At 39.1% G+C, this 26,000-nt stretch overlaps 1 protein-coding gene across 1 annotated transcript in view; it reads right to left on the bottom strand.

The window, feature by feature from the left end:
• The window catches only part of LOC124777122 (synaptotagmin-15-like), a 252,021-nt gene that overhangs the window by 12,249 nt on the left and 213,772 nt on the right, over window positions 1-26,000 (bottom strand). The window contains exons 5-7 of the mRNA XM_047252408.1: window positions 24,932-25,075; window positions 15,990-16,255; window positions 12,867-13,191 (exon numbers count right to left, since the gene is read on the bottom strand). Of these exons, the coding sequence (XP_047108364.1) occupies window positions 12,867-13,191; window positions 15,990-16,255; window positions 24,932-25,075 (735 nt within the window). The remainder of the gene's footprint in view (window positions 1-12,866; window positions 13,192-15,989; window positions 16,256-24,931; window positions 25,076-26,000) is intronic.

The following is a 26,000-nucleotide window of genomic DNA, read 5'->3' as shown; positions in this document are numbered from 1 at the left end:
AGTGCTGGTGCCTATGCTGACAGACAGCATTCCAGCTGATATAAAACACTTATCATCCGATTTTTTTCTAAACTATTAGTCTAAAAAATTTAATTTTTGCACATATTACAGTCTGATATCTGAACTTGGTAAAGCAGCTGCATATTTTTTTTTTTTTGGTCCATCATACTTACTGTGCTGCATCAAATTATGTAAAACAGTGGACGAAATTTTTAAAGAGTTCGCAAAGCTAGAAACACGCTGTGTAACCTTCGCATATTGTTGATTTAAGCTCATACGTAGCAGTGACTGGAAGATAAATAAGCTGTCGATATTTTATTTAAAATTGAGAGCAGAATGATATTTCAGTTTGTTCTCCAGATACTTTGTTTTACATCCTACATGCTTACCTCTGCATTTTCAATTAAGTTGAGTGTCTGTGGAAAACTAACCACATAAAAGTTTATGAGTAGTAATTTAAGTATTGTCCCCTTCACTGTTGATATCACATGCTGGCTTTCAATGTGATAAATATTGTTGGCGCGACTCGCCCTTTCACATCCTTGCAAATCGTGAACCATGTGGTCATAACATCATCATATCTCACAAATGATTCAAGAAATTGAAATGAGGTTCTCTGCAAATGATAGTATGCAATGGGGCACAGCACTGTAGGAAAACCCAAGCAACATGCATATACACATTCACAACACCTGGGGAATGGTGTTGCAGGACATGTGTAGATGCCCACAGCACTGAAAGGGTTAAACTCCAAGATCAGCTTTGACCTATTTCTAAATGAGTTATTTTTTGTTACTAGTATGTTTAATTCACCACTTTTCATCAATTTACTCTCTTTATGATTATTGCGAGTGTAAACTTTGTGTTACACTGTATCAGTCACTGCTATTTTCAGTCAGTACTACAGAGATGTAATGGATGGGTTGGTCAGAAAACAAAACATTCAAAAACAGTCCAAGAGGGTAACAGATTGTATATATCACCTACAGATGAGTCGGAAGTAATAAAAACGGTTAAAGTCTTAGAAGACAAAAATTCAGAGGCATTGGATGGTATGTCTCTTCAAATAATTGGGCATATTTCTTTGTACATAAGTAAGCCCCTCACACTGCTTATAAGTCAAGTACTCCACGAAGAAATATTTCCAAATTGCCCAAAGAAAAGAAAAGTAATTCCCATATATAAAGGGGGAGACAAAGGGAATCCCAGCAACTACAGAAACTACAGACCTATTCCAATCATATCTGCACTGTCTACAATTGTAGAAATAGCCACAAAGGATAGGATAAAAAATTTCATATAAAGCTTAACATATTAAACAGCACACAGCATGGTTTCAGAAAAGGTTGATCTACAAAGACAGCAGTGGCAGATTTCACTACTTATGTAACCAGGGCATTGGAAAAATAGGAACATGTTTGTAGTTTATTCCTCAATCTGTCAAAAGCTTCTGGTTGTGTATGTCACAGAGTCCTGTTACAAAAATTAAACCAGTATGACATAAGAGGCAGAGCAAACGATATTATCAAGACATTTATTGAAAATAGGCAACAATGCATAGGGATAAAATATAGAAAGGGCAACAGATGGGAAAATGTGCTATCAGCATTCAAAGAAGAAAAAAAGTGGTGGAAAGGAAGATTTGGTATTATGACCAATACTTTTTATTCTATATGTAAATTGTTGGGTTGTTTGGGGGAAGAGACCAAACAGCAAGGTCGTCGGTCTCATCAGATTAGGGAAGGACGGGGAAGGAAGTCAGCCGTGCCCTTTGAAAGGAACCATCCGGGCATTTGCCTGAAGCGATTTAGGGAAATCAGAAAATCTAAATCAGGATGGCCGGACATGGGATTGAACCGTCGTCCTAATGAATGCGAGTCCAGTGTGTGAACCACTGCACCACCTCGCTCGGTCTATATGTAAATGACATGCCAAGAGGTGTAAATGAGAAAGTGATCATGTATGCTGATGACACATCTCTGCTAATTACTTGCAAGTTTGCAAAGGACCTTGTAACCAGGACATGTTTAGAGATGGTACGGCATACAAATATTTTGGGAGTGCAACCTTTTCAGAAATGGAAGTAGAACAACTTACATGAGATTACAAGCAAATAGGGCAGTCAAAGCAGATGATCTTGATATCAAGCTTGGAGACTCCAGTAGACCTTCTTCAAAAATTCATCAAAGCAAGTTTCTGGGATTGATGGTGGACAGCCTCATGACATGGGAGACTCATATAGATAAAATATGCTCAAAAATTGGCACAAATATATTTCTCCTGCTAAAAAGTCACAAACTGTTGATCATGACACTTTGCTACAAATGTATTATGCTCTACTTCATCCACATATCTCTTAAAGCATATCTGTGTGGGATAGTGCAGCTAATATACACTGAAGCAGATTACTTAAACTCCTAACAAAAGTAATGATGTGCTTTGGAAACTGACACCAAAACAGTCCTGCAGAAATGAATTCAAAGAATTGCAAATACTGACAGTGCCCGCTCTGTACATATATGAAACAATTGTGTACCTAAAATTAAAGTGTACAGCTTTGATGAACAAGTATATATATAACTACAGTACTAGGTGTAAAGATAATTATCACATGCCTTGAAATAGACATGTTAAGTGACAAAAAACCTGAAATCGTGTATGTACATTATATAACAAACTTCCAAGCAGTACTAAGAACTCGAAAACACCATCTGCTTTCAAACAAGAACTAAAAGGTCAACTGGTCTCAGCTTGTTGTTACAGTGTAAAGGAGTTTTTAAATACCATTTAGTTTGTAACCCATCCATGTAGATCCTGATGTATTCAATGTCACTACCAAAAGCGATCCAATGATGAAAAAAAAATACATAAATAAAATAAATCACATGGACAATTTTCTTAGGCATAATGTACTCCTCGTTCCACATCTGTTTACAGAATAATTCACACACTGGGTGTTTTTAGTACATATTTGAGGTTTTACAACACCTTTTTGCTGCAAAAGTTCATGTATGACTGTTTCTATAATGTATTCCTAAATACCGGAGTCTGACTTAGCAATTACATGATGCATTAGTTGAATTTAGTTCATCTAAAGAAATTATATGAATCCATGTTTGCAAACCTGAGCACAATCCAATACCTTTAATAATCCTCTCTTTGTAAAAAATGTACTTGAAATTCAACAAAAATTCTACTTCCAAAGAGCAACACATCTATCCAAGACACTGTCTTGAAAAGCAGGCTGAAGCAAATCCCTCCCCCAAAATCAATAGTCTGTGTCCATTTGGCTTGATGCTCACTACGTCCAGCTAGATTGATGCTCACATGTCTGTGACAGTTAAAGTGAAAGTCTACAATCAGCAAGCAATGATTTAACTTCTCTATGTCAGTTCATGAAAGTCCTGGTTCAGCGAGTAAGCAAGTAACAACTATGGCAGGTTAGAGTCTGCGACTGGCAAGCAACCACTTAATAACCACATCTTCGTTAAAGCCAAAGTCTGTCATTAGCTTTTGTACATGCAATAACTGTTTCAGTTAAAGAAAGAGTTTGCACTACACAATCATGTGTATAACAACTGTTGTTGTTGTGGTCTTCAGTCCTGGGACTGGTTTGATGCAGCTCTCCATGCTACTCAATCTTGTGCAAGCTCCTTCATCTCCAAGTACCTACTGCAACCTACATCCTTCTGAATCTGCTTAGTGTATTGATCTCTTGGTCTCCCTCTACGATTTTTACCCTCCACGCTGCCCTCCAATGCTAAATTTGTGATCCCTTGATGCCTCAAAACATGTCCTACCAACTGATCCCTTCTTCTAGTCAAGTTGTGCCACAAACTTCTCTTCTCCCCAATCCTATTCAATACCTCCTCATTAGTTACGTGATCTACCCACCTTATCTTCAGCTTTCTTCTGTAGCACCACATTTCAAAAGCTTCTATTCTCTTCTTGTCCAAACTAGTTATCGTCCATGTTTCACTTCCATACATGGCTACACTCCATACAAATACTTTCAGAAACGACTTCCTGACACTTAAATCTATACTCGATGTTAATAAATTTTTCTTCTTCAGAAACGATTTCCTTGCCACTGCCAGTCTACATTTTATATCCTCTCTACTTCGACCATCATCAGTTATTTTGCTCCCCAAATAGCAAAACTCCTTTACTACTTTAAGTGTCTCATTTCCTAATCTAATTCCCTCAGCATCACCTGATTTAATTTGACTACATTCCACTATCCTCGTTTTGCTTTTGTTGATGTTCATCTTATATCCTCCTTTCAAGACACTGTCCATTCCGTTCAACTGCTCTTCCAAGTCCTTTGCTGTCTCTGACAGAATTACAATGTCATCAGCGAACCTCAAAGTTTTTACTTCTTCTCCATGAATTTTAATACCTACTCCGAATTTTTCTTTTGTTTCTTTTACTGCTTGCTCAATATACAGATTGAATAACATCGGGGAGAGGCTACCACCCCGGTCTCACTCCTTTCCCAACCACTGCTTCCCTTTCATGCCCCTCAACTCTTATAACTGCCATCTGGTTTCTGTACAAATTGTAAATAGCCTTTCGCTCCCTGTATTTTACCCCTGCCACCTTCAGAATTTGAAAGAGAGTATTCCAGTCAACATTGTCAAAAGCTTTCTCTAAGTCTACAAATGTTAGAAATGTAGGTTTGCCTTTTCTTAATCTTTCTTCTAAGGTAAGTCGTAAGGTTAGAATTGCCTCACGTGTTTCAACATTTCTACGGAATCCAAACTGATCTTCCCCGAGGTCTGCTTCTACCAGTTTTTCCATTCGTCTGTAAAGAATTCGCGTTAGTACTTTGCAGCTGTGACTTATTAAACTGATAGTTTGGTAATTTTCACATCTGTCAACACCTGATTTCTTTGGGATTGGAATTATTATATTCTTCTTGAAGTCTGAGGGTATTTCACCTGTCTCATACACCTTGCTCACCAGATGGTAGAGTTTTGTCATGACTGGCTCTCCCAAGGCCATCAGTAGTTCTAATGGAATGTTGTCTACTCCCGGGGCCTTGTTTCGACTCAGGTCTTTCAGTGCTCTGTCAAACTCTACACGCAGTATCTTATCTCCCATTTCGTCTTCATCTACATCCTCTTCCATTTTCATAATATTGTCCTCAAGTACATCGCCCTTGTATAAACCCTCTATATACTCCTTCCACCTTTCTGCTTTCCCTTCTTTGCTTAGAACTGGGTTGCCATCTGAGCTCTTGATATTCATACAAGTGGTTCTCTTCTCTCCAAAGGTCTCTCTAATTTTCCTGTAGGCAGTATCTATCTTACCCCTAGTGAGACAAGCCTCTACATCCTCACATTTGTCCTCTAGCCATCCCTGCTTAACCATTTTGCACTCCCTGTCGATCTCATTTTTGAGATGTTTGCATTCCTTTTTGCCTGCTTCATTTACTGCATTTTTATATTTTCTCCTTTCATCAATTAAATTCAATATTTCTTCTGTTACCCAAGGATTTCTATTAGCCCTCGTCTTTTTACCTACTTGATCGTCTGCTGCCTTCACTACTTCATCCCTCAGAGCTACCCATTCTTCTTCTACTGTAATTCTTTCCCCCATTCCTGTCAATTGTTCCCTTATGCTCTCCCTGAAACTTTCTACAACCTCTGGTTCTTTCAGTTTATCCAGGTCCAATCTCCTTAAATTCCCACCTTTTTGCAGTTTCTTCAGTTTCAATCTGCAGTTCATAACCAATAGATTGTGGTCAGAGTCCACATCTGCCTCTGGAAATGTCTTACAATTTAAAACCTGTTTCCTAAATCTCTGTCTTACCATTATATAATCTATCTGAAACCTGTCAGTATCTCCAGGCTTCTTCCATGTATACAACCTTCTTTTATGATTCTTGAACCAAGTGTTAGCTATGATTAAGTTATGCTCTGTGCAAAATTCTACAAGGCGGCTTCCTCTTTCATTTCTTCCCCCCAATCCATATTCACCTACTATGTTTCCTTCTCTCCCTTTTCCTACTGACAAATTCCAGTCACCCATGACTATTAAATTTTCGTCTCCCTTCACTACCTGAATAATTTCTTTTATCTCGTCATACATTTCATCTATTTCTCCATCATCTGCAGAGCTAGTTGGCATATAAACTTGTACTACTGTAGTAGGCATGGGCTTTGTGTCTATCTTGGCCACAATAATGCGTTCACTATGCTGTTTGTAGTAGCTAACCCGCACTCCTATTTTTTATTCATTATTAAACCTACTCCTGCATTACCCCTATTTGATTTTGTATTTAACTGCTGGTGAATCCTGTGGATGCCTTGGGCAGATGGAGGGAATATTTTGAAGAGTTGCTCAATGTAGGTGAAAATACGATCAGTAATGTTTCAGATTTCGAGGTAGAATGGGATAGGAATGATGATGGAAATAGGATCACGTTTGAGGAAGTGGTGAAAATGGTCAATAGATTGCAGTGCAATAAAGCAGCTGGGGTGGATGAGAGTAAGTCGGAACTCATCAAGTACAGTGGAATGTCAGGTCTTAAATGGCTACACAGGATAATTGAAATGGGAGTTGGGACAGGTTCCATCAGACTGGACAAAAGCAGTAATCACACCAATCTTTAAACATGGAAACAGAAAAGATTGTAACAGCTACAGAGGTATCTCTTTAATCAGTGTTGTGGGTAAAATCTTCTCAGGTATTGTTGAAAGGAAAGTGCGAGTATTAGTTGAGGAGCAACTGGATGAAAATCAGTGTGGGTTTAGGCCTCTTAGAGGTTGTCAGGACCAGATCTTTAGCTTACGACAAATAATGGAGAAGTGTTATGAGTGGAACAGGGAATTGTATCTATGCTTTATAGATCTAGAAAAGGCATATGACCAGGTTCCTAGGAGGAAGTTATTGTCTGTTCTACGAGATTATGGAATAGGAGGCAAACTTTTGCAAGCAATTAAAGGTCTTTACATGGATAGTCAGGCAGCAGTTAGAGTTGACGGTAAACTGAGTTCATGGTTCAGAGTAGTTTCACGGGTAAGACAAGGCTGCAACCTGTCTCCACCGTTGTTCATATTATTTATGGATCATATGTTGAAAACAATAGACTGGCTGGGTGAGATTAAGATATGTGAACACAAAATAAGCAGTCTTGCATATGCGGATGACTTAGTTGTGATGGCAGATTCGATTGAAAGTTTGCAGAGTAATATTTCAGAGCTAGATCAGAAATGTAAGGACTATGGTATGAAGATCAGCATCTCCAAAACGAAAGTAATGTCAGTGGGAAAGAAATATAAACGGATTGAGTGCCAAATAGGAGGAACAAAGTTAGAACAGGTGGACGGTTTCAAGTACTTAGGATGCATATTCTCACAGGATCGCAACATAGTGAAAGAACTGGAAGCGAGGTGTAGCAAGGCTAATGCAGTGAGCGCTCAGCTACGATCTACTCTCTTCTGCAATAAGGAAGTCAGCACCAAGACTAAGTTATCTGTGCACCGTTCAATCTTTCGACCAAATTTGTTGTATGGGAGTGAAAGCTGGGTGGATTCAGGTTACCTTATCAATAAGGTTGAGGTTACGGATATGAAAGTAGCTAGGATGATTGCAGGTACTAGTAGATGGGAACAATGGCAGGAGGGTGTCCACAATGAGGAAATCAAAGAAAAACTGGGAATGAACTCTATAGATGTAGCAGTCAGGGTGAACAGGCTTAGATGGTGGGGTCATGTTACACGCATGGGAGAAGCAAGGTTACCCAAGAGACTCATGGGTTCAGCAGTAGAGGGTAGGAGAAGTCGGGGCAGACCAAGGAGAAGGTACCTGGATTCGGTTAAGAATGATTTTGAAGTAATAGGTTTAACATCAGAAGAGGCACCAATGTTAGCACTGAATAGTGGATCATGGAGGAATTTTATAAGGGGGGCTATGCTCCAGACTGAACGCTGAAAGGTGTAATCAGTCTTAAATGATGATGATGATGATGATTTATAACCCTGTAATCACCTGACCAAAAGTCTTGTTCCTCCTGCCACCGAACTTCACTAATTCCCACTATATCTAACTTTAACCTATCCATTTCCCTTTTTAAATTTTCTAACCTACCTGCCTGATTAAGGGATCTGACATTCCATGCTCTGATCCGTAGAACGCCAGTTTTCTTTCTACTGATAACGACGTCCTCTTGAGTAGTCCCCACCCGGAGATCCAAATGGGGGACTATTTTACCCCCGGAATATTTTACCCAAGAGGACACCATCATCATTTAATCATACAGTAAAGCTGCATGTCCTCGGGAAAAATTACGGCTGTAGTTTCCCCTTGCTTTCAGCCGTTCGCAGTACCAGCACAGCAAGGCCGTTTTGGTTAATGTTACAAGGCCAGATCAGTCAATCATCCAGACTGTTGCCCCTGCAACTACTGAAAAGGCTGCTGCCCCTCTTCAGGAACCACATGTTTGTCTGGCCTCTCAACAGATACCCCTCCGTTGTGGTTGCACCTATGGTACGGCCATCTGTATCGCTGAGGCACGCAAGCCTCCCCACCAATGGCAAGGTCCATGGTTCATGGGGCGATATAACAACTATGTATGGAAAAAGTTGCAACTGTATATCTTTGCACCATAAAAGCTACTGTACAAAAGTAAACATGCAACCTCAAATTGTTAAATTTCAACAAACACTATTTAATTGGACAGCATAATTAATTTTGGTAATTGTACTGCAAATTACATCATGTGCATGGTGATTTCACATTTCTGTCACTGCAAATTATGCCACTGTGAAATTAAATAAAGACTGTGTCACTAATTAATATCTAAATTATTTCTCTTTCGAAAACAATGATGATGGATGAGATGCACATCTCTTTACCTGTGTAACTGTGATATGTAAAACTGTAACTGGTCACTAACAACATTATAGTGCTAATAAAGTGTGCCCTACATCATTTGGCACTATCCTTTATAGAATCAGCTTTCACCATATTATTTCGGAACACCAAGATTTGAAACTCTGAGCTACATGAAACTGAGTGCATCAACAGGTAAGGGGCATGTCCAAACTGCTCAAGAGTTGTTATTGGTGACTCAAAATTACTCATAATGCATGAGCTATTATGTGCACATAATACACTGAAAAAGCTAGAATCAGAACAAAACTGTGTTCATTAATCTTAAGTGCCCACAACCAAAACTTTCTTCTTTGAAATACATATTTTGTTCATTTTAAGTGTGAAACCACAAAAGCTGATTCTAAAAGACAATGATGTCTGAAAATATGCTAATTAAGCAAACACTGTTGTCTTTAGCTCAGCACAGACATGCTGAACTGAGCTCCTTGGTTAGTTTATCTATTCATAAAAGCTACATCTCAAGAAAATTTATGCAAATCATCTGATTTAATTAACAACCATTAATGTCTACTTCTAGCACATCATTTTTGTTTGTTTATAATTGCACACTATGACATTTGTGAGATTCAGATTCAAACTGTCTGCTGTGAACCAGTTGTAACTCAATTACCTATAACCCGAACTGTGGTTGGAAAGTTGAGTTTGGACCTTCCATTAGTGTGTTTGTGTCATCAAAGAAATTACAGTTTTTAAACTAGACTTGGAAGGGATTGGAAGATCATTTATGTAAGTAGGACAAAAGTAAACTCTGTACCATTCCTACTAAGACACAACACCTTATGTTCATTTCATGGGATGGAAGTTTTATTTATACTCCTTTATAGAACATGTTGTACCAGCAATGTGCCTACATTTGCATGGCTAAGCAATTGATTGTAACAGCTGCTAACTTGGAAGCTAATTTACCAGCCCTCTTAGCCAACACATATTTTTCTATCTCCATTCACAGATTTTATCTGCAACTGATAGACTGGAGCCCTATAGATATGGAAAAGAATGTTAATACCATTTTAACATGTTTAACATGTTTCCTAATGAGCTTGTGTCACTTGCAGCTATATTTAAAAACAGTCATAAAAAACAATCCTCAGGTTATTAAAAGGAAACCCTGGATAACTATAGGGACCAGATTTTGCTGTAAAACAAAAATAAAGTTGTGTGAATTACAAAGGATATTTGATGGTCCCATAAAAAGTAGAACTATAGCATACTGTAACATTTCTTAAATAAAGTCATTAATAATTCAAAACTATGTACATCATATCTCAAAAGGATAAATTGCTAGTCACCTTAAATATGGCCTGTTGAGTTGAAGCAGGCACAACAAAAAGACTGTTACCTATTACAGCTTTCGTCCAAAGTCTTCTTCAGCAAATAAAACACACACACACACACACACATTCACACAAGCAAGCACATCTCATGCACACAGGACTGCTACCACCAGCACTTCTGACTGGAATGTGAATGTCATGTGAATAGCAATATGGAGTGGGGTGGGGAAGAGGGAAGGATAGCAGTACACAGGTGAGGGACAGGATTAGAACTCGGCCAGATGAACTGCCAGGTGCAGCATCAGAAGGTGGGGTGAATGAGGAAAATTGGGGAGCAGAAAAGAGAGAAGCAAAGAGGGGGAAAGGACAGATGGGTAAATTGGCAGAGAGTGGCATGCAATGAGGGTGAGGGATATGAAAAGAGAAGAGATGACAGGACAGAAGTGGTGGAAATTGTTGGGTGGAAGATGTGAGGACATTATTAGGTTACCATAGATTGAGGCCAGGATAATTTCGGGAGTGCAAAATGTCTTTTAATTGTAACTTCCCTTTGCGCAGTTCAGAAAAGCTGGTGGTGGGAGCGAGGATCGAGATGGACCAGGTTGTGAAGTCACCACTGAAATCAAGCTTGTTATGTTTAGCTGCACGTTGTACCACAAGGTGGTCTACTTTGCTTTTGGCCACAGTCTGGTGGTGGCCATTCATGCTAGTGGACAGTTGGTTGGTAGTCATACCAACATAAAAAGTTGTGCAATGGTTGCAACAGAGCTGGTACATGACATGACTGCTTTCACAGGTGCCTGGCCTTTTATGAGGTAAGATACACTCGTGACAAGACTGGAACAGGAAGTGCTAGTTGGCAGATCTTGCAGCACCAACACATCCATCACCTTCATTTGTGTAAGAGCTGTTATTTTGTTTTCCTGGAAAAATGATAAGTGTAATAATGGAGCAACAAACTGTCATGAAGTTTACATGAAATTTGGAAAGACTATTACTGAAACCTATGTTTTAGTAGAAGAATTGAATGGCAATGACTGTTACTCACACACACAAGTTTCTGTGTGGTTCAGGTATTCCCAAGATGGCCAAGAAAATGCTGGAGATGATTAACACCTATGATGCCCTTCAACATCGAAAATGGATCAAAATATTGATGAAGTAGTCAATCTGATTCACTCTGACCACGGGATGAGTATTCGATCAATTGCTGAAACTGTAGAAATTGACAAATTATGTGTAAGGCAAATTTTGTATAAACAATTGAACTTGAGAAAAGTGTGTGCATAACTGGTGTTGAAAATTCTCTCAATCGAACAAAAAGAAGTTCATGAAAATATTTGTGCTGATGCTTTGAATACCATTGAAAACAATCCTAATTTCTTGGAATAAGTGATAACATGTGACAAATTTTGGTTTTTCACTGATAATCCAGAAACTAAGTGCCAGTCCTTGCATTGCAAGGGTTCAACTTCATTGAGAGCATGAAAATCTCAAATAAGCAAATCAAGATACAAAGCAATGATGATTTTTTCCCAATATTCATGGAATTGTGAATCTTCTTGGATTTCTGAAGGTCAAATTGTTGATAATCATTATTATTTAGAGGTTCTTGTTCAACTCCATGAGAAAAAAGAAAAAAATGACCCAAATTGTGGAAGAACAAGTCATGGGTGCTGCATCAAGACAATGCACCAGCTCATACAGCACTGTCTGTTCAGAGGTTTCTAGCAAAATACAGCTGCCTAGTGTTAGACCACCCACCTTATTAATCTGACCTAGTACATGTGACTTACTTATTCCCCCAGGGCCATATCTGCATTAAAAGGAACAAGGTTTCAGTTTGTTCAGGCAGTGAAAGAAAACGTGGGACACTTCATTAAGGGTCTCATAGAGGAAGACTTCCAGCACTGTTTCATTTAATATAAAATTCACATATGTATGTTTTTGAAATAAAATGTTTTACCGCTATAGTCCCATTATTTTATAGCCATACCTCATATTTTGACTGACGGGCCTGGTAAATTGGATTTCAAGTTAGCTGTTACCGCCAACTACCTAACCACATAAATCAAAACACATGGACAGTACAACATGTGTTATAAAGATTAAGTAAATCTTGACCCTGTCAGATCATGAGAAAGGCAGAAAGACGGAAACAAACTCCTTGGCTTGCAAAAGACATGAATCAGTGTTCAGTTAAATGCAAATCCATGGCATTATTTGAAGTGACTTGTACAGCCAAAACTCAATTTTCTAACGCTCCAGCAAATATTGAGACTTGACTTAAGGCAAGACAGCCTGAGGTACTAGTCTTTCTAATCTCAGATGTTTAAAACTAGGTTTATTTATAAGCATATGAGTCCCAGTATACTTAAATAATTGTAAAGACAACATACACAAAGGCTCAGAAAAAAGGACATAGAATATGTAGAACTGTGCAAGTGTATCATCATCTACATTACACTGGAATTTGAATGCATGCTGCTATCCCATTGCTACTTCCCATTCATTTGGTATAGCCTGTATTTCTTGCACTACATTGCTTAGAGTTATTTCCTCCCCTGTCTTCTGTCAAAAAATATTGATGCAATAATTGTTTTCCCATATTTATTGCAAACAATTTTTCCGTATAATAAACACATAATGAGCTACTTTGTTGTAGAAAATGGGATATAATAGAATACTTACTTGTGACTGTTTATAGAGCTTCAATGAATATCTTTGTGCCTTTCCAAAAGGTACATCTTCAAGGTTTAAAAGAGTGTGGCCAATTGCACTATATTTTCCAATATTCTTTATGTTGTAAACTGATATTCTCAATGTCTTCTCTGATATGTCCTTCAAAGTAAACTGAAAGTCCTCTTCTATTTCAACAACTTGTGTCACTTTGTAAGATTTTGAGTTCTTGTTGTGCTTCTCTGCTGGTAATATTGTCAACCTCAAATTTATTTCATATGTATTATTCTCATTTTTCACTTCCAGGTCTTCTATCTTATTAACATGCACTAGTAACCTGAAATGATTTGAAAAGTAATCATTATAGTTCATTACAATTACAGGGTAATAAAATAAACAGAACATATGCAGGCAAAATGAAAGCTTATGGTTCATTCTACAACACTAATCAAAGACATGAAGTTAAAATATATAAAGTTACTCTGAAGAGATACTTAATCACACATGAAGTTCCCTCTTCATAATGAGATTTACAGAATATAATGTATGCATGAATGAATTATCAATGAAACAATCTCATCAAAAGTGACAAATTTATGTGGTCATCATAAAATCATCTATTTTTATGAGATCCATGTATCAAAATGCTGCATCATTATGGAAAATGCACTCTTGTTTCATTATAAGAACGATCTAAAGATAGTCCCCTTACACCATTACACAAGGCTTTAGATTCTATTCTCTGAGAACCATTGACTCCTAACACTCAGAAGTGTCCTCGCACTAATTAATTCCTTTCCTTACTACGTTCAAAAAAGCCAGGCATAAAAGCATGAAACTTCTACTCTATTTAGCAAGCTAGATGGAAATCATGATTCAATCACTGTTTTAGATTTAATATAAATTCAATAAATCATTACCATATCTCCAACCTCTGAACAATATAAATGAATTAAATCATTAACTTCACAAAGTGAAGAAAAACATTGGAAAGAAAACAAATAAGGCAACCTACGTAAGAACACTGCGAGAAATTTAGTAGCAACACTGAGGACGGCAATCACAGAAGATAAGTCTGCATTTAGGGCAATGAAATTGTTTGTCAAAAGAGAAAGTTGTAAAGAAATGCATTCATCAGAAACTAAGAAGAAAAAGTGGTTTATAAGAAGAGGTAGAAGCTGCTTGGCTCTGAAAAGTAGAAAAAAAGGATGAACAGAAGGAATAAACTTATGATTAATCCACATCTAAAATATGTGCCGGAAAAATACAGTAATACCCAAAAGCTGAGATAAACATCTGAAAGATGAGTAACAAATAGGTTTTAGAAATGGAGAGATGACAATGGATCCTGTTTCCATAGTATATATTACAGACAATCAAAAAACACAGCTAGTTCAACACAGAGAAACACATGACATTTGTAGGCCACAAAAGGAGTATTGATTATCTCAGATAAGAAAATATCTGGAGCATTATGTAAAACAGAGGGATATCTAGTTCACGTAATAAAAGCAGCCTATGTAGAAGTAAATGACAAAAGGGATACAATTTCTCACAATAAACAGATGATTCAGGAACATGCATAGCATATTAGCCACAGTTTTTATGATATATATGAATGATGTATTTTCTGATAAAGTTATTCATATATACATACTCACACTGTTTTGAACTTTCTTTTAGATTTAGGTCATCTCATCCTACTAACAAGATGACCTACAAAACAGAGCCTACATTCTGGAGAAAACATTTAAATAATGTGAACTGAAATTTCAGAGAAGAAAACAAAAACCATAGCATTTATTGGAAAAGACCCTGCAAACAGAAAAATTGTTGTGAATGATCAAATAATTGAACAAGTTAATCATTTTAATCATTCAAGATCCTTGTAATCCTGCTGGACGTTTCACTCAATATAATTATGCATCCATTTAACAAAATCACTAGGCATAGTGCAGAAGGATAGATCTGCTGATGCTGTGCCATATAGCAGAACACCAATGGCAGATTTACAGGGCTGCCACAGACCACCATGATCACAGTTATCAACCACTCAATGTTTGCAGCATGTTCACTGTTTTATCTGCTCCTGATTTTGTGATGAGTACCACCTGACAATCTGTGAAGACACAAGACAAGAGGACAACTAGTGAATCTTGAAGAAACTGAATCTATTATCCCTTTTTGAGAATATGAAAATGAAAAAGAGACTGAAAGTGTTATGCACTTTTCGCTCACAGGCACACACAATCTGCACTGAGGATGAAACGTGTTTTCAAAGTTCATAGACTTTTTCTCTGATCATTTTCATTATCTATATTTAAACTTTAAAGAATTTTCTCTACAAAGTAACATTAGAAAGGATGGCCAGAGAAGGGAAGATATTGGAAGTATATTGGCACATATGAATAAAGCTTTATTTTCTAAAATATCTCTATTGGTATCAGAATAAGTACAAAATTTAGAAAGATCCTGAAAGTAAACATCAGAAGCACTGTACTGTGTGGAAGTAAAATGTGGACAATGGCAAATCCATAGAAGAAGAAACTGGAAGCATTTACAATTAACCATTACCAAAACTGTTAAAAATTAATTCGTCCAATAAAGTATAGAATGAAAATGAACTAAAAAGAACAGGTGGGAAAAGGAGTCTTTGGAAGACCCTTGCCAGAATAAGAAATAGGCTAGTGTGATAGCTGCTATGAATCCAGGAGTAGTTAACCTGTCAGTGACAGGAGCAAGCCAAGAGATATAGTTATACAGAGAAGAAAAGATTAGCACAAGATAGGTTAAAATAGAGCACAGAATGAAACCTGTCAAAAGACAGATGGTTTTAAACAAATAATAGAAGTAAGAATTTATAAGCTTTGGTTTTTGGTAGAGTTTCTTAGGTTTTCTTTCAGTTCTGGTGCCTTTAGTACAATTAACAACATGTTTGTAAGCACAAAATGTTACAGACGACTGCTTCCATACAACAGATGCACCAAACTCTGGACTGATTTGTTGACAATAAAGTGATTCTTAAATACACTTTGTTTTGCAGGTCTTAGACATTTCATGAATTTGCACATTAAAATTTTAATTTAGTTATTAGATATTAAATTACTAATTAACTATGAACAGTAACTTTCTTACTTTTTGCTCTTTGGAAAATAGGAACAACTGAAGTCTAAGAGTCCACTTGGAAAATCTTGTGCAACTGTGCATTCTTTTCCAGAAATATCTGGTAATGTATAGATGCTGTCAATGATGTCACCACACTGATAGTGAGCTCCAGGGCTACTTGATCTACTAGTAGTATACAGGCTTGTATCAATACCAAAAGATCGAGCAAGATCTCCAGACTTGATTTTTGGTGTACTTTCTCCTTCTATATGCAGCTCTGTTTCACTTGTTATATCCTTTGTAAAAAAGAAAAAAAAGTTGTCATCAGATAATAAAAGTTTCAAATTATTTAATATAAATAACATCAGATCAAACAAAATTTGGCTAAATATAAACTACAGTGGCAATAGATTATAATAAGTTTATTTATCACTTCCACTTTTCTATTGCGAATTATTCAAAGTTGCTGAAATAAACAGGCTTACACTATAGGTACAATAAATTTCTACTCATGATACAGAAATAGACCTTTGCAGATTTTAGAGCCTGAAGTTTCCACACTTGCAGTCAGCCACCAACCAGACTGTAACTGAATGTCCAGATTTCAGAAGCTACATGAAATTGACGAGAGTACAACCTCTGAATGGGCAACAACAGGGCAGGACATCATGTACGGCCATTTCAATAGAATTATCCTGCTGCACAAATGTTAGAATTATAGATATCGTAATAATCGCCCACAGAATAGGAAATCAACTGAAATCACTCAAAAGGGGAAAGGTGACTTAACCTGATGGGATACCTGTATGATTTATAGTTGATGTTCCACATGCCATTTTAATGGTGTGTGGCAGAGGTTACCTCTTGTACCTACAACATTTTCCCCTTTATCTGCTCCATTTGCAATGGTATGTGTGAAGAACGGCTGTCTTTGCACTTCACATTAACTTCTCTGTTTTTCTGGTGGTGGTCATGTCACACAACACATGAGGGAGGAATTATTAAGTTGTTGTATCCTGTTTGCAAGTACAGTCTCAGAATTTCAACAGTGCCTCTCTTGTAGCAACTTTCACTGGCATTTGTTTGGCATCTCTGTAATGTTCTTGTATCAACCACGCAATCCACTGATCAATCATGCTACTCTGCATAGGATCTTTTACTGTAACTTCTATTAATCCTACTTGCAAAAGGTCCCAGAATGGTGAAATATACTCAAGAATGGCTCAAACAATTGTTTTGCAAGCCATTTCTTTCATGAGTGAATTACATGTCCTTAACCTTTTAAGTGGGCATGACAGATATATCCGTTCATGCTCTGCTATTGCACAGTGGGTTCGACAGATATATCTGTCCACTGCGTTCTGTGGCTAGTAGCTAGTGGGAATGACGAGTTATCGGCCTGCCGTTGACACTGTGGTATTAGTTGAGCTTCATCCACGAGATGGCAGCTCTTGTCATGCAACACAATGTGTTCTAGGCTAGTTATAACACTGTCCACCCGAGTGCGCATCGAGAAAATGCGTCCTGTGAAGCAGCCGCAAAAGCGCGCCTTTGTCGTCTGTGTTTACCGCAGCGTTAGTGAGTGATCTTTTGCAATGGCGAAAATAAGTCATTTATCAGATTCGGAGATTGAGAAGCTGCTTTTAGAAAGTGAAGATAATTTCAGTGACAGTTCTGACAGTTTTCAAGATACAGATGTTGAGGCTAGTGAAAGTGACTTCAATTCAGAAACATATGACGACGAGATACTACTGCAGCAGACAGTACCTAGTGAATTTGTGCATGCTAGTTCAGTTCGTATTCAATATTTGTTCAGTGGTAATAGTGGTACAGTTGTGTCTCTAAAACAAAACGATGTGATGAGTTGTTTTATGTGTTTTGTGGACGATGCTTTGTGCACAATGATAGCTGAACAGACGAACTTATATGCAGAACAGTTCGTAGCTTCTCATCCCAATTTAGCAGCATGCTCCAGGGTTCACACCTGGCAGAATACTACACACGACAAGGTAAAAACACTTATTGGTATGCTTGTACTTCAAGGAATTCTTCACAAACCAGATTGCTGACAATACCTCATATGATCCACTAGGCACTATCAGCAAAAAACTATTCAAAATTCACCCCATTATGGAGCATCTGCAGCGTAAATTCAGATCAGTGTACATGCCAGAAAGGAACATCACCAGTGACGAATTGTTGTTGCTCTGGAAAGGACGGCTTGGATGGAAGCAATATATTCCATCAAAGCGTAGCAGATTTGGCATCAAATTGTACGAACTCTGTGAAAGCAGTTCCAGGTATGTATGGGACTTTATTGTTTACACTGGAAAGGACACTAATTACGGTAGCCACTATCGAGACAAAAAAATAACCTCTCGAATTGTTTTGGAGCTTGCACATGATCTACTCAGGAAAGGCCACTGTATTTATCTTGACAACTGGTACACCAGTACATATTTGGTGGACAAACTAACCAGCAATAACACCGATGTTGTCGGCACAATGCGGCAAGACAGGAAGGGGTTCCCTGACTTCATAAAAAAGGAAAAACTGAAGAAAGGGGAGCATGGTGGCGAACAAAGTAGAATGAGCTTCCTGATAAGTCTTTGTGAACAGTTGACCATATCTTCACCACATCAAGGGACATCAGTAGGATGCCCACCTCGAACACCAAAAGCAACATGCCTTATAGCCAGGCATTTTCCAGACCTTCTGCTACCCACAACAAAGAAAAGACCAACAAGGAGGTGTGTGGTGTGTACGAGAAAAGGCCTTCACAAAGAGACTTCATACTGGTGCGCAGAATGCAAAGTTTCCTTGTGTGCAGCACCTTGTTTTAAAATGTTTCACACTGAAAACGATATATAATATTGTGAAATTACAGTTTTGTTAACTTCTGCAATATATTTTATTCATTTCCACCCAATATCAATTTAAATTCAACAATGAAAACGTGAAGGAAAATGTGAGAACAGTGCACAGCACCACCGCGAACGGGTGTGCTGGCATATATTACCCACTGTGGAAGAGGAGCACGTGCGCGCAAATTACCCACTTAACAGGTTAAGATTCTTATGATGAATGTCAGTATGGCACCTGCTTTTCCTACAATTAACATCATGTATTTTATGATTCTCATCATTTCCATAACAGATCTCTCCACTTACTTGTGCATAATATGTTACATTTATTTACATTCTGAGTCAACTGCCAGTAACTGCACCAATCATCAATCCTCTACAGTTCTTCCCACATTTTGCGACAGTCTTCTGGCATTACCAACTTCCTGTAGACACTAACATTACCTGCAAAAAGCCTCATGGTACTTCCAACATTATTCAATAGATCAATTATGTACATGGTGTTTAAAAAAAAAAGAGTCACATATTCCTATAGGAGGTTGTATTGGTCAAAACTAGAAGAAAAATGAAATGTCAAACCCAACTCACACTTTTCGCACATGACATACTGAAATCTTTGGACCAAGACAAACAGGTAGATGTTTCTTGATTACCAAAAAACACCTGACTCAGTACCACACCTATGATTATTGTCAACAGTACAATCATATGGGGTATCAAGTGAAATTTGTGACTGGATTGAGGACTTTTGGTAAGGAGGACACAGCATGTCATCTTGTGTGGAGAGTCAATCTTGGACAGCTTCCAGAGGCTTTGCAAGATGATGATGATGACGATCAATAATGTTGCTTAGCATTATTATACAAAATGTGGTTTTTCGTACTTTATTATTTTTCTGATCTTCAATTTGAAAGCTGGAGTGATGAGCTTCCTATAGATGATTATCCTGTGCAACATTATAGATGCTTGTGAATATATTAATGCTCATACTGAAAATTGTGTATTCACACTCATATTGAGGACACACTTTTGTACATACACCAGCTGAGTACCCCGCACAGATGGACAGAGGGGGTAGGAGTAGATGGAGCACACCTTCCTCTTCTGTCCATCCCCTCCCCCTTCCCACTAATTTCATCTCCTCCTCACCTTTTTGTCTGTCTCCTCCTAATCCCTCTCTATCCATTTTCTCCTCCTGTCTCTCTCTGACCATCTCCTCCTCTCCCTGTTCATCTCCTCCTCCTCCCTTTCTCTGTCCATTTCCTCCTCCCCCTTTCTCTGTTCATCTGGCACTGCCCCATCTCCTTCCCTATCTATTCCTCGTCTTCCCTTTCTCTGTTCACCTCCTCCTCTCCCCCCTCTATCCATTTCCCCCTCTCATTCTCTTTGTCCATCTCGTCCTCCCCTTTCTCTCTCCACATGTCACCTCAGATCAATAGGATGCTGGTGGTTCTTAACCCCACTGTATTTCTTCCCAAATCATAACTAATACCCATACCAAATTTGGCTAAAATTGTTCCAGGGATTTAGGATGAGCTTTTTACCCATGGCTTTGCCTGTGTACGTAGATATCAAATACATTTCACATATATTTAACATATTTCACACACATTTGTACACTCATTTCAACTATACCCTAGCAGTTTCATTTTCATGAAGTTCAATGTTTATGATGTCATATATCCTGAACTATGTGATGTGCAATGATAAAACTTTGTACACTCCTGGAAATTGAAATAAGAACACCGTGAATTCATTGTCCCAGGAAGGGGAAACTTTATTGACACATTCCTGGGGTCAGATACATCACATGATCACACTGACAGAACCACAGGCACATAGACACAGGCAACAGAGCATGCACAATGTCGGCACTAGTACAGTGTATATCCACATTTCGCAGCAATGCAGGCTGCTATTCTCCCATGGAGACGATCGTAGAGATGCTGGATGTAGTCCTGTGGAACGGCTTGCCATGCCATTTCCACCTGGTGCCTCAGTTGGACCAGCGTTCGTGCTGGACGTGCAGACCGCGTGAGACGACGCTTCATCCAGTCCCAAACATGCTCAATGGGGGACAGATCTGGAGATCTTGCTGGCCAGGGTAGTTGACTTACACCTTCTAGAGCACGTTGGATGGCACAGGATGCATGCGGACGTGCATTGTCCTGTTGGAACAGCAAGTTCCCTTGCCGGTCTAGGAATGGTAGAACGATGGGTTCGATGACGGTTTGGAGTACCGTGCACTATTCAGTGTCCCCTCGACGATCACCAGTGGTGTACGGCCAGTGTAGGAGATCGCTCCCCACACCATGATGCCGGGTGTTGGCCCTGTGTGCCTCGGTCATATGCAGTCCTGATTGTGGCGCTCACCTGCACGGCGCCAAACACGGATACGACCATCATTGGCACCAAGGCAGAAGCGACACTCATCGCTGAAGACGACACGTCTCCATTCGTCCCTCCATTCACGCCTGTCGCGACACCACTGGAGGCGGGCTGCACGATGTTGGGGCGTGAGCGGAAGACGGCCTAATGGTGTGCGGGACCGTAGCCCAGCTTCATGGAGACGGTTGCGAATGGTCCTCGCCGATACCCCAGGAGCAACAGTGTCCCTAATTTGCTGGGAAGTGGCGGTGCGGTCCCCTATGGCACTGCGTAGGATCCTACGGTCTTGGCGTGCATCTGTGCGTCGCTGCGGTCCGGTCCCAGGTCGACGGGCATGTGCACCTTCCGCCGACCACTGGCAACCACATCGATGCACTGTGGAGACCTCACGCCCCACGTGTTGAGCAATTCAGCGGTACGTCCACCCGGCCTCCCGCATGCCCACTATACGCCCTCGCTCAAAGTCCGTCAACTGCACATATGGTTCACGTCCTCGCTGTCGTGGCATGCTACCAGTGTTAAAGACTGCGATGGAGCTCCGTATGCCACGGCAAACTGGCTGACACTGACGGCGGCGGTGCACAAATGCTGCGCAGCTAGCGCCATTCGACGGCCAACACCGCGGTTCCTGGTGTGTCCGCTGTGCCGTGCGTGTGATCATTGCTTGTACAGCCCTCTCGCAGTGTCCGGAGCAAGTATGGTGGGTCTGACACACCGGTGTCAATGTGTTCTTTTTTCCATTTCCAGGAGTGTAGATACATCCAGTGGTTTATGTGACTATTGTCTGCAAAATGTGTTGTGAATAGAGTTAGTAATAAAGATGTAACAAAACGAATCTTCCTGGAAGATTAAAGCTGTGTGCTGGACCAAGACTCGAATTCTGGACTTTTGCCTTTCGCGGGCAAGTGCTCTATCAACTGAGCTACCCAAACACGACTCATGGTCCATCCTCACAGCCTTAATTCTGCAGTACCTCGTCTCCTACCTTCCAAGGTTCAGAAAGCTCTCCTGCAGTCCTTGAAGAACTAACACTCCTGGAAGAAAGGCTGTTTCAGAGACATGGCTTAGCCACAGCCTGTGGGATGTTTCTAGAATGAAATTTTCACTCAGCAGCAGAGTGTGCACCGATATGACAGATTGAAACTTTGTGCCAGACTGAGACTCGAACTCAGGTCCTTTGCCTTTCATGGGCAAGTGCTCTACCATGTGATCTACCCAAGCACAACTCACAGCCTGCCCTCACAGTATTAATTCTGGCAGTACCTCGTCTCCTACCTTCCGAACTTCACAGAAGCTCTCCTGCAGGTCTGCAACGTCTGGTGGCCTGAGGTCAGGGCTCTTTTAATACCTAAGCATTAAAGCAACCGCTGGTGCCCCTAGTTGACAGGAACACCTGATATGTGGAAAATTTGTCTACCATGATTAGTAGCAAAAACAAGCTATTTCCATGCTTAGTAGATTTAGATTTATTTTTAAACTTCTTAGCAAAAGCCCAAAGAATGGCAACTAATATGTGAGGGAGGGAGGGAAAATGGAGGAAGCAAAATGATATGTGGCTTATGTGGAAAAACTGAGTGGGAGGGACACCAAATGATATGTCACTTGTTTGGAAAAATCCTCTGGAACCAACCATGCCTGAGGTTTATGGCAATATAATGAACTTGATGTACAGGGTGGCCTAAATAAAACTGGCATGAAAAGTTACAATAACAATGATGTGGGACTGGCCCTTCTTAATGTACTTCACAGAAGATGCTGGTAATGGTCACCGTTGATATCAATAGAAGTGCTGTGCTCAGTTCATCTAACTGTGAGACAAGTGTACCAGCTCTGCCTGAGAGACAGCGGCAATAACATTTTCATTATTCTAGTGTAACTGTTCCACTGTTTGACAATTACTTGAGAAGGCTTAACACCTGACCCTTCGATATGCCTCACAGTTGAAAATTACAGGGAGAGAGATTAGGCAATCAAGATATCCAAGCGATTGCATTGCCTCTGCTGATTATCCTTGCCTCACCAAACACCTCATGCTTTAATGTAAAGGCTCATGCATTAACAACAAGATTGTCAAGATGATTTATGCTGTTGCTCTGACTTGTAAAAATATGCATACAGGGGGTATCTTCTGTGAATTGATCCACATATGGCTTAAAAAGTTTCTGCATGCACCAGTTAATTAACAGTTTGGCAACAGAATGATGATACTATGTGGGCACCAAACATTAAACTCCAAACAACAGCCTTGAGATATGAAATGGCTCTTCAAAGTTCAAGGACGATTAGTGTCTAACATCTCATCAACATCAAGATCATTAGAGATGGAGCACAAGCTCTGAATGTTTCAAGGATGGGGAAGAAAATCAGCCATGCTCTTTCAAAGGAACCATCCTGGCATTTTCCAGGAGCAATTTAGGGAAATCCAGGCTGGCCTAAACCTGGACGGCTGGTAGCAGATTTGAATCATTGTCCTCCCAAATACAGAAGTCCAGAGTGCTAATCACTGCATCACTTCGTTCAGTCTGTGAGTTCACAAACCACAACAGACTGAACTAGACCTCATCTAAAGAAATGAGAAACTGAGCACCCAAAAGTTGTGATTCCACTTCACTTAAAAAGAACTTGACACATGAAAAATTGTTCAGACACTTTATGACTTATCCACAACAGTAAATACATGCATAACAGTACATTTATAAGGATACAGATGCAGGGCCTTTTTGATAAAAGTTTCAACATGATGATCTCTTAATCCCCACTAGCACACACATAAAGAGTGTTAAGATTTCATCGGACTCCGTTCCATGCTTTCCTTCACTCAAGCAATGTTTGCTGGTTTTTATGGATAGTTGGTTCTGCCAAAGCACTTTCAATCTCAAACTCTTGGGCAAACAATTTCATGTATGTTTTATAAAAATTGTATTTTTGGATATCATTCAGCAATAAACAGACACTGTTTATGATGAGCGTCATTTTGTGTTGCATTCAACTAGTCACTAAACATGTCTGCTCTTCTCATTCATTCAAATCTAGGGACACAGCGACAGGATAGAGCATGCAGGAGATGCACTTGCACACCCATGTGGCAACAACCTGTCTGGTGCATCAAAATCACAGTTCTCAATATTTTCTGTGCTAGGCGGTTCTCTTGTTCACTGAATGGGTCAGTTCACACAATTCGCAATTTTGCTTTCTCAGGCCAGTCTTATTTTACCCACCTTGTATAAAGTATAATACTGTATCACAAAAATGAGTATGTGTATCATGTGCATTTGATAACGACCTAAAAGATGATACAGACCAACAGGACAGAATAAATACTTTGCTTGCAAATAATTGTAATACTCTGAGAGAAGAATAACTTTTGTACATTTTTCCATTATCCCATTCCACTGCTGTTTATTTACCAGTGCATGTTTAACACTTATATGAATAAATGAAGGCTACCACAGTATAAGTTATTCACATACTGTAATTAGAGACCTTCTGTGGGGAGCGTCTTTATATAACAGTTCATTAACAAAGAATTGTAGTACCTCAATTTGGCTCACTGACTCACAAACATTAATGGAGAAACCATCAGAAATGTTTAATAACAGTAAATCAGCAGGTGCTTTTTCACACACACACACACACACACACACACACACACACACACACACACACACACACACACACAAAATAGGAGATATTTAGACACTTATTATTTGTACATCTCACCTGCATACTTTGTGATTTTAACCAGCTAGCAGTGTTGTTTAAAACTGATACAGAACTTATGTCTACCATTGTTCCTGCGTGTCTCAAGTTAGGCTCTTCCACTGGAACACACTGTTTTGCTTCCTGCATTTTGATGTCCCTAACCTGGAGAAAATTGTTAACATTACAAACAGAGATAATATCAGCACAAATTATCACAGATACAATTTTGTCTGAAGGTCATACAGAAAAAAGTATATGTGTGTGCAGAGACTGTGCACTGTTATTTTGTGGCAGCAGCATGTTCATTTTTTAGCTTCAATATGATATAAAAACTTGCCTGGTATCATTGGCACTGTGGATTCTTTTATCTGATGAGGGTTATAAAATTGTGGACACTAGCTGCACATCCTGCTTATTGTGAACAGTGAGATGAAGTGCCATTTTTGCTAGCATAAAATATAATACTTTGTCACATTCAGTGTAGACTTCATTTGGTGTAGTCGAAAGTGTTACGAATGTGTACAGTGTTCCGAGTAGTGCTTAATGTTTAATAACAGATAAACTGATGATTATAATTCAGAGAGTATAATCATTGTCTGACAGTTAGCAAAATTCTATCAATGTCTCAAAGTATTATGTACAGTTCTGTTTGCAACCTTCATTGCAAATTATTGCTTACTGAAGAAATCTCTGAAAATCTGGCACTACTAGTTAGTTGTCCAGTTTCATGTTCCATGGATCATTTGCATGATTAATTGTAATAATGTAGAATGAGCCACTTGAAATTAACTTGATAGGTTCGTAGAGAAATATGGTTACATGCTGACTATTTACATTTTCTTTTAAGTACAGCTGGGGTTAATGATTCCTACCCACCACCTTTTACGTACATAAATTCTTCTACAGAATAAGAGTTGCTGTCAAGGAGAAACTTTTTCAGTTCGTTTTCATATTTAACTTTCCTGAATGTCAGACATTTTATGCACTGGTTAAGTGAAGAAAATTTTGGGTGGCATTGTTATGCACACTTTTATGTGTGAATTAACGTTGACTTTCTTTTTAAGATGAGTTACCCCAGAATATTATT

The sequence above is a fragment of the Schistocerca piceifrons genome, chromosome 2 (genome assembly GCF_021461385.2).
Source record: "Schistocerca piceifrons isolate TAMUIC-IGC-003096 chromosome 2, iqSchPice1.1, whole genome shotgun sequence".
NCBI classification, from domain to species: domain Eukaryota; kingdom Metazoa; phylum Arthropoda; class Insecta; order Orthoptera; family Acrididae; genus Schistocerca; species Schistocerca piceifrons.
The sequence above is the reverse complement of the archived record's forward strand: the minus strand, read 5'-3'. Positions and strand labels throughout refer to the sequence as shown.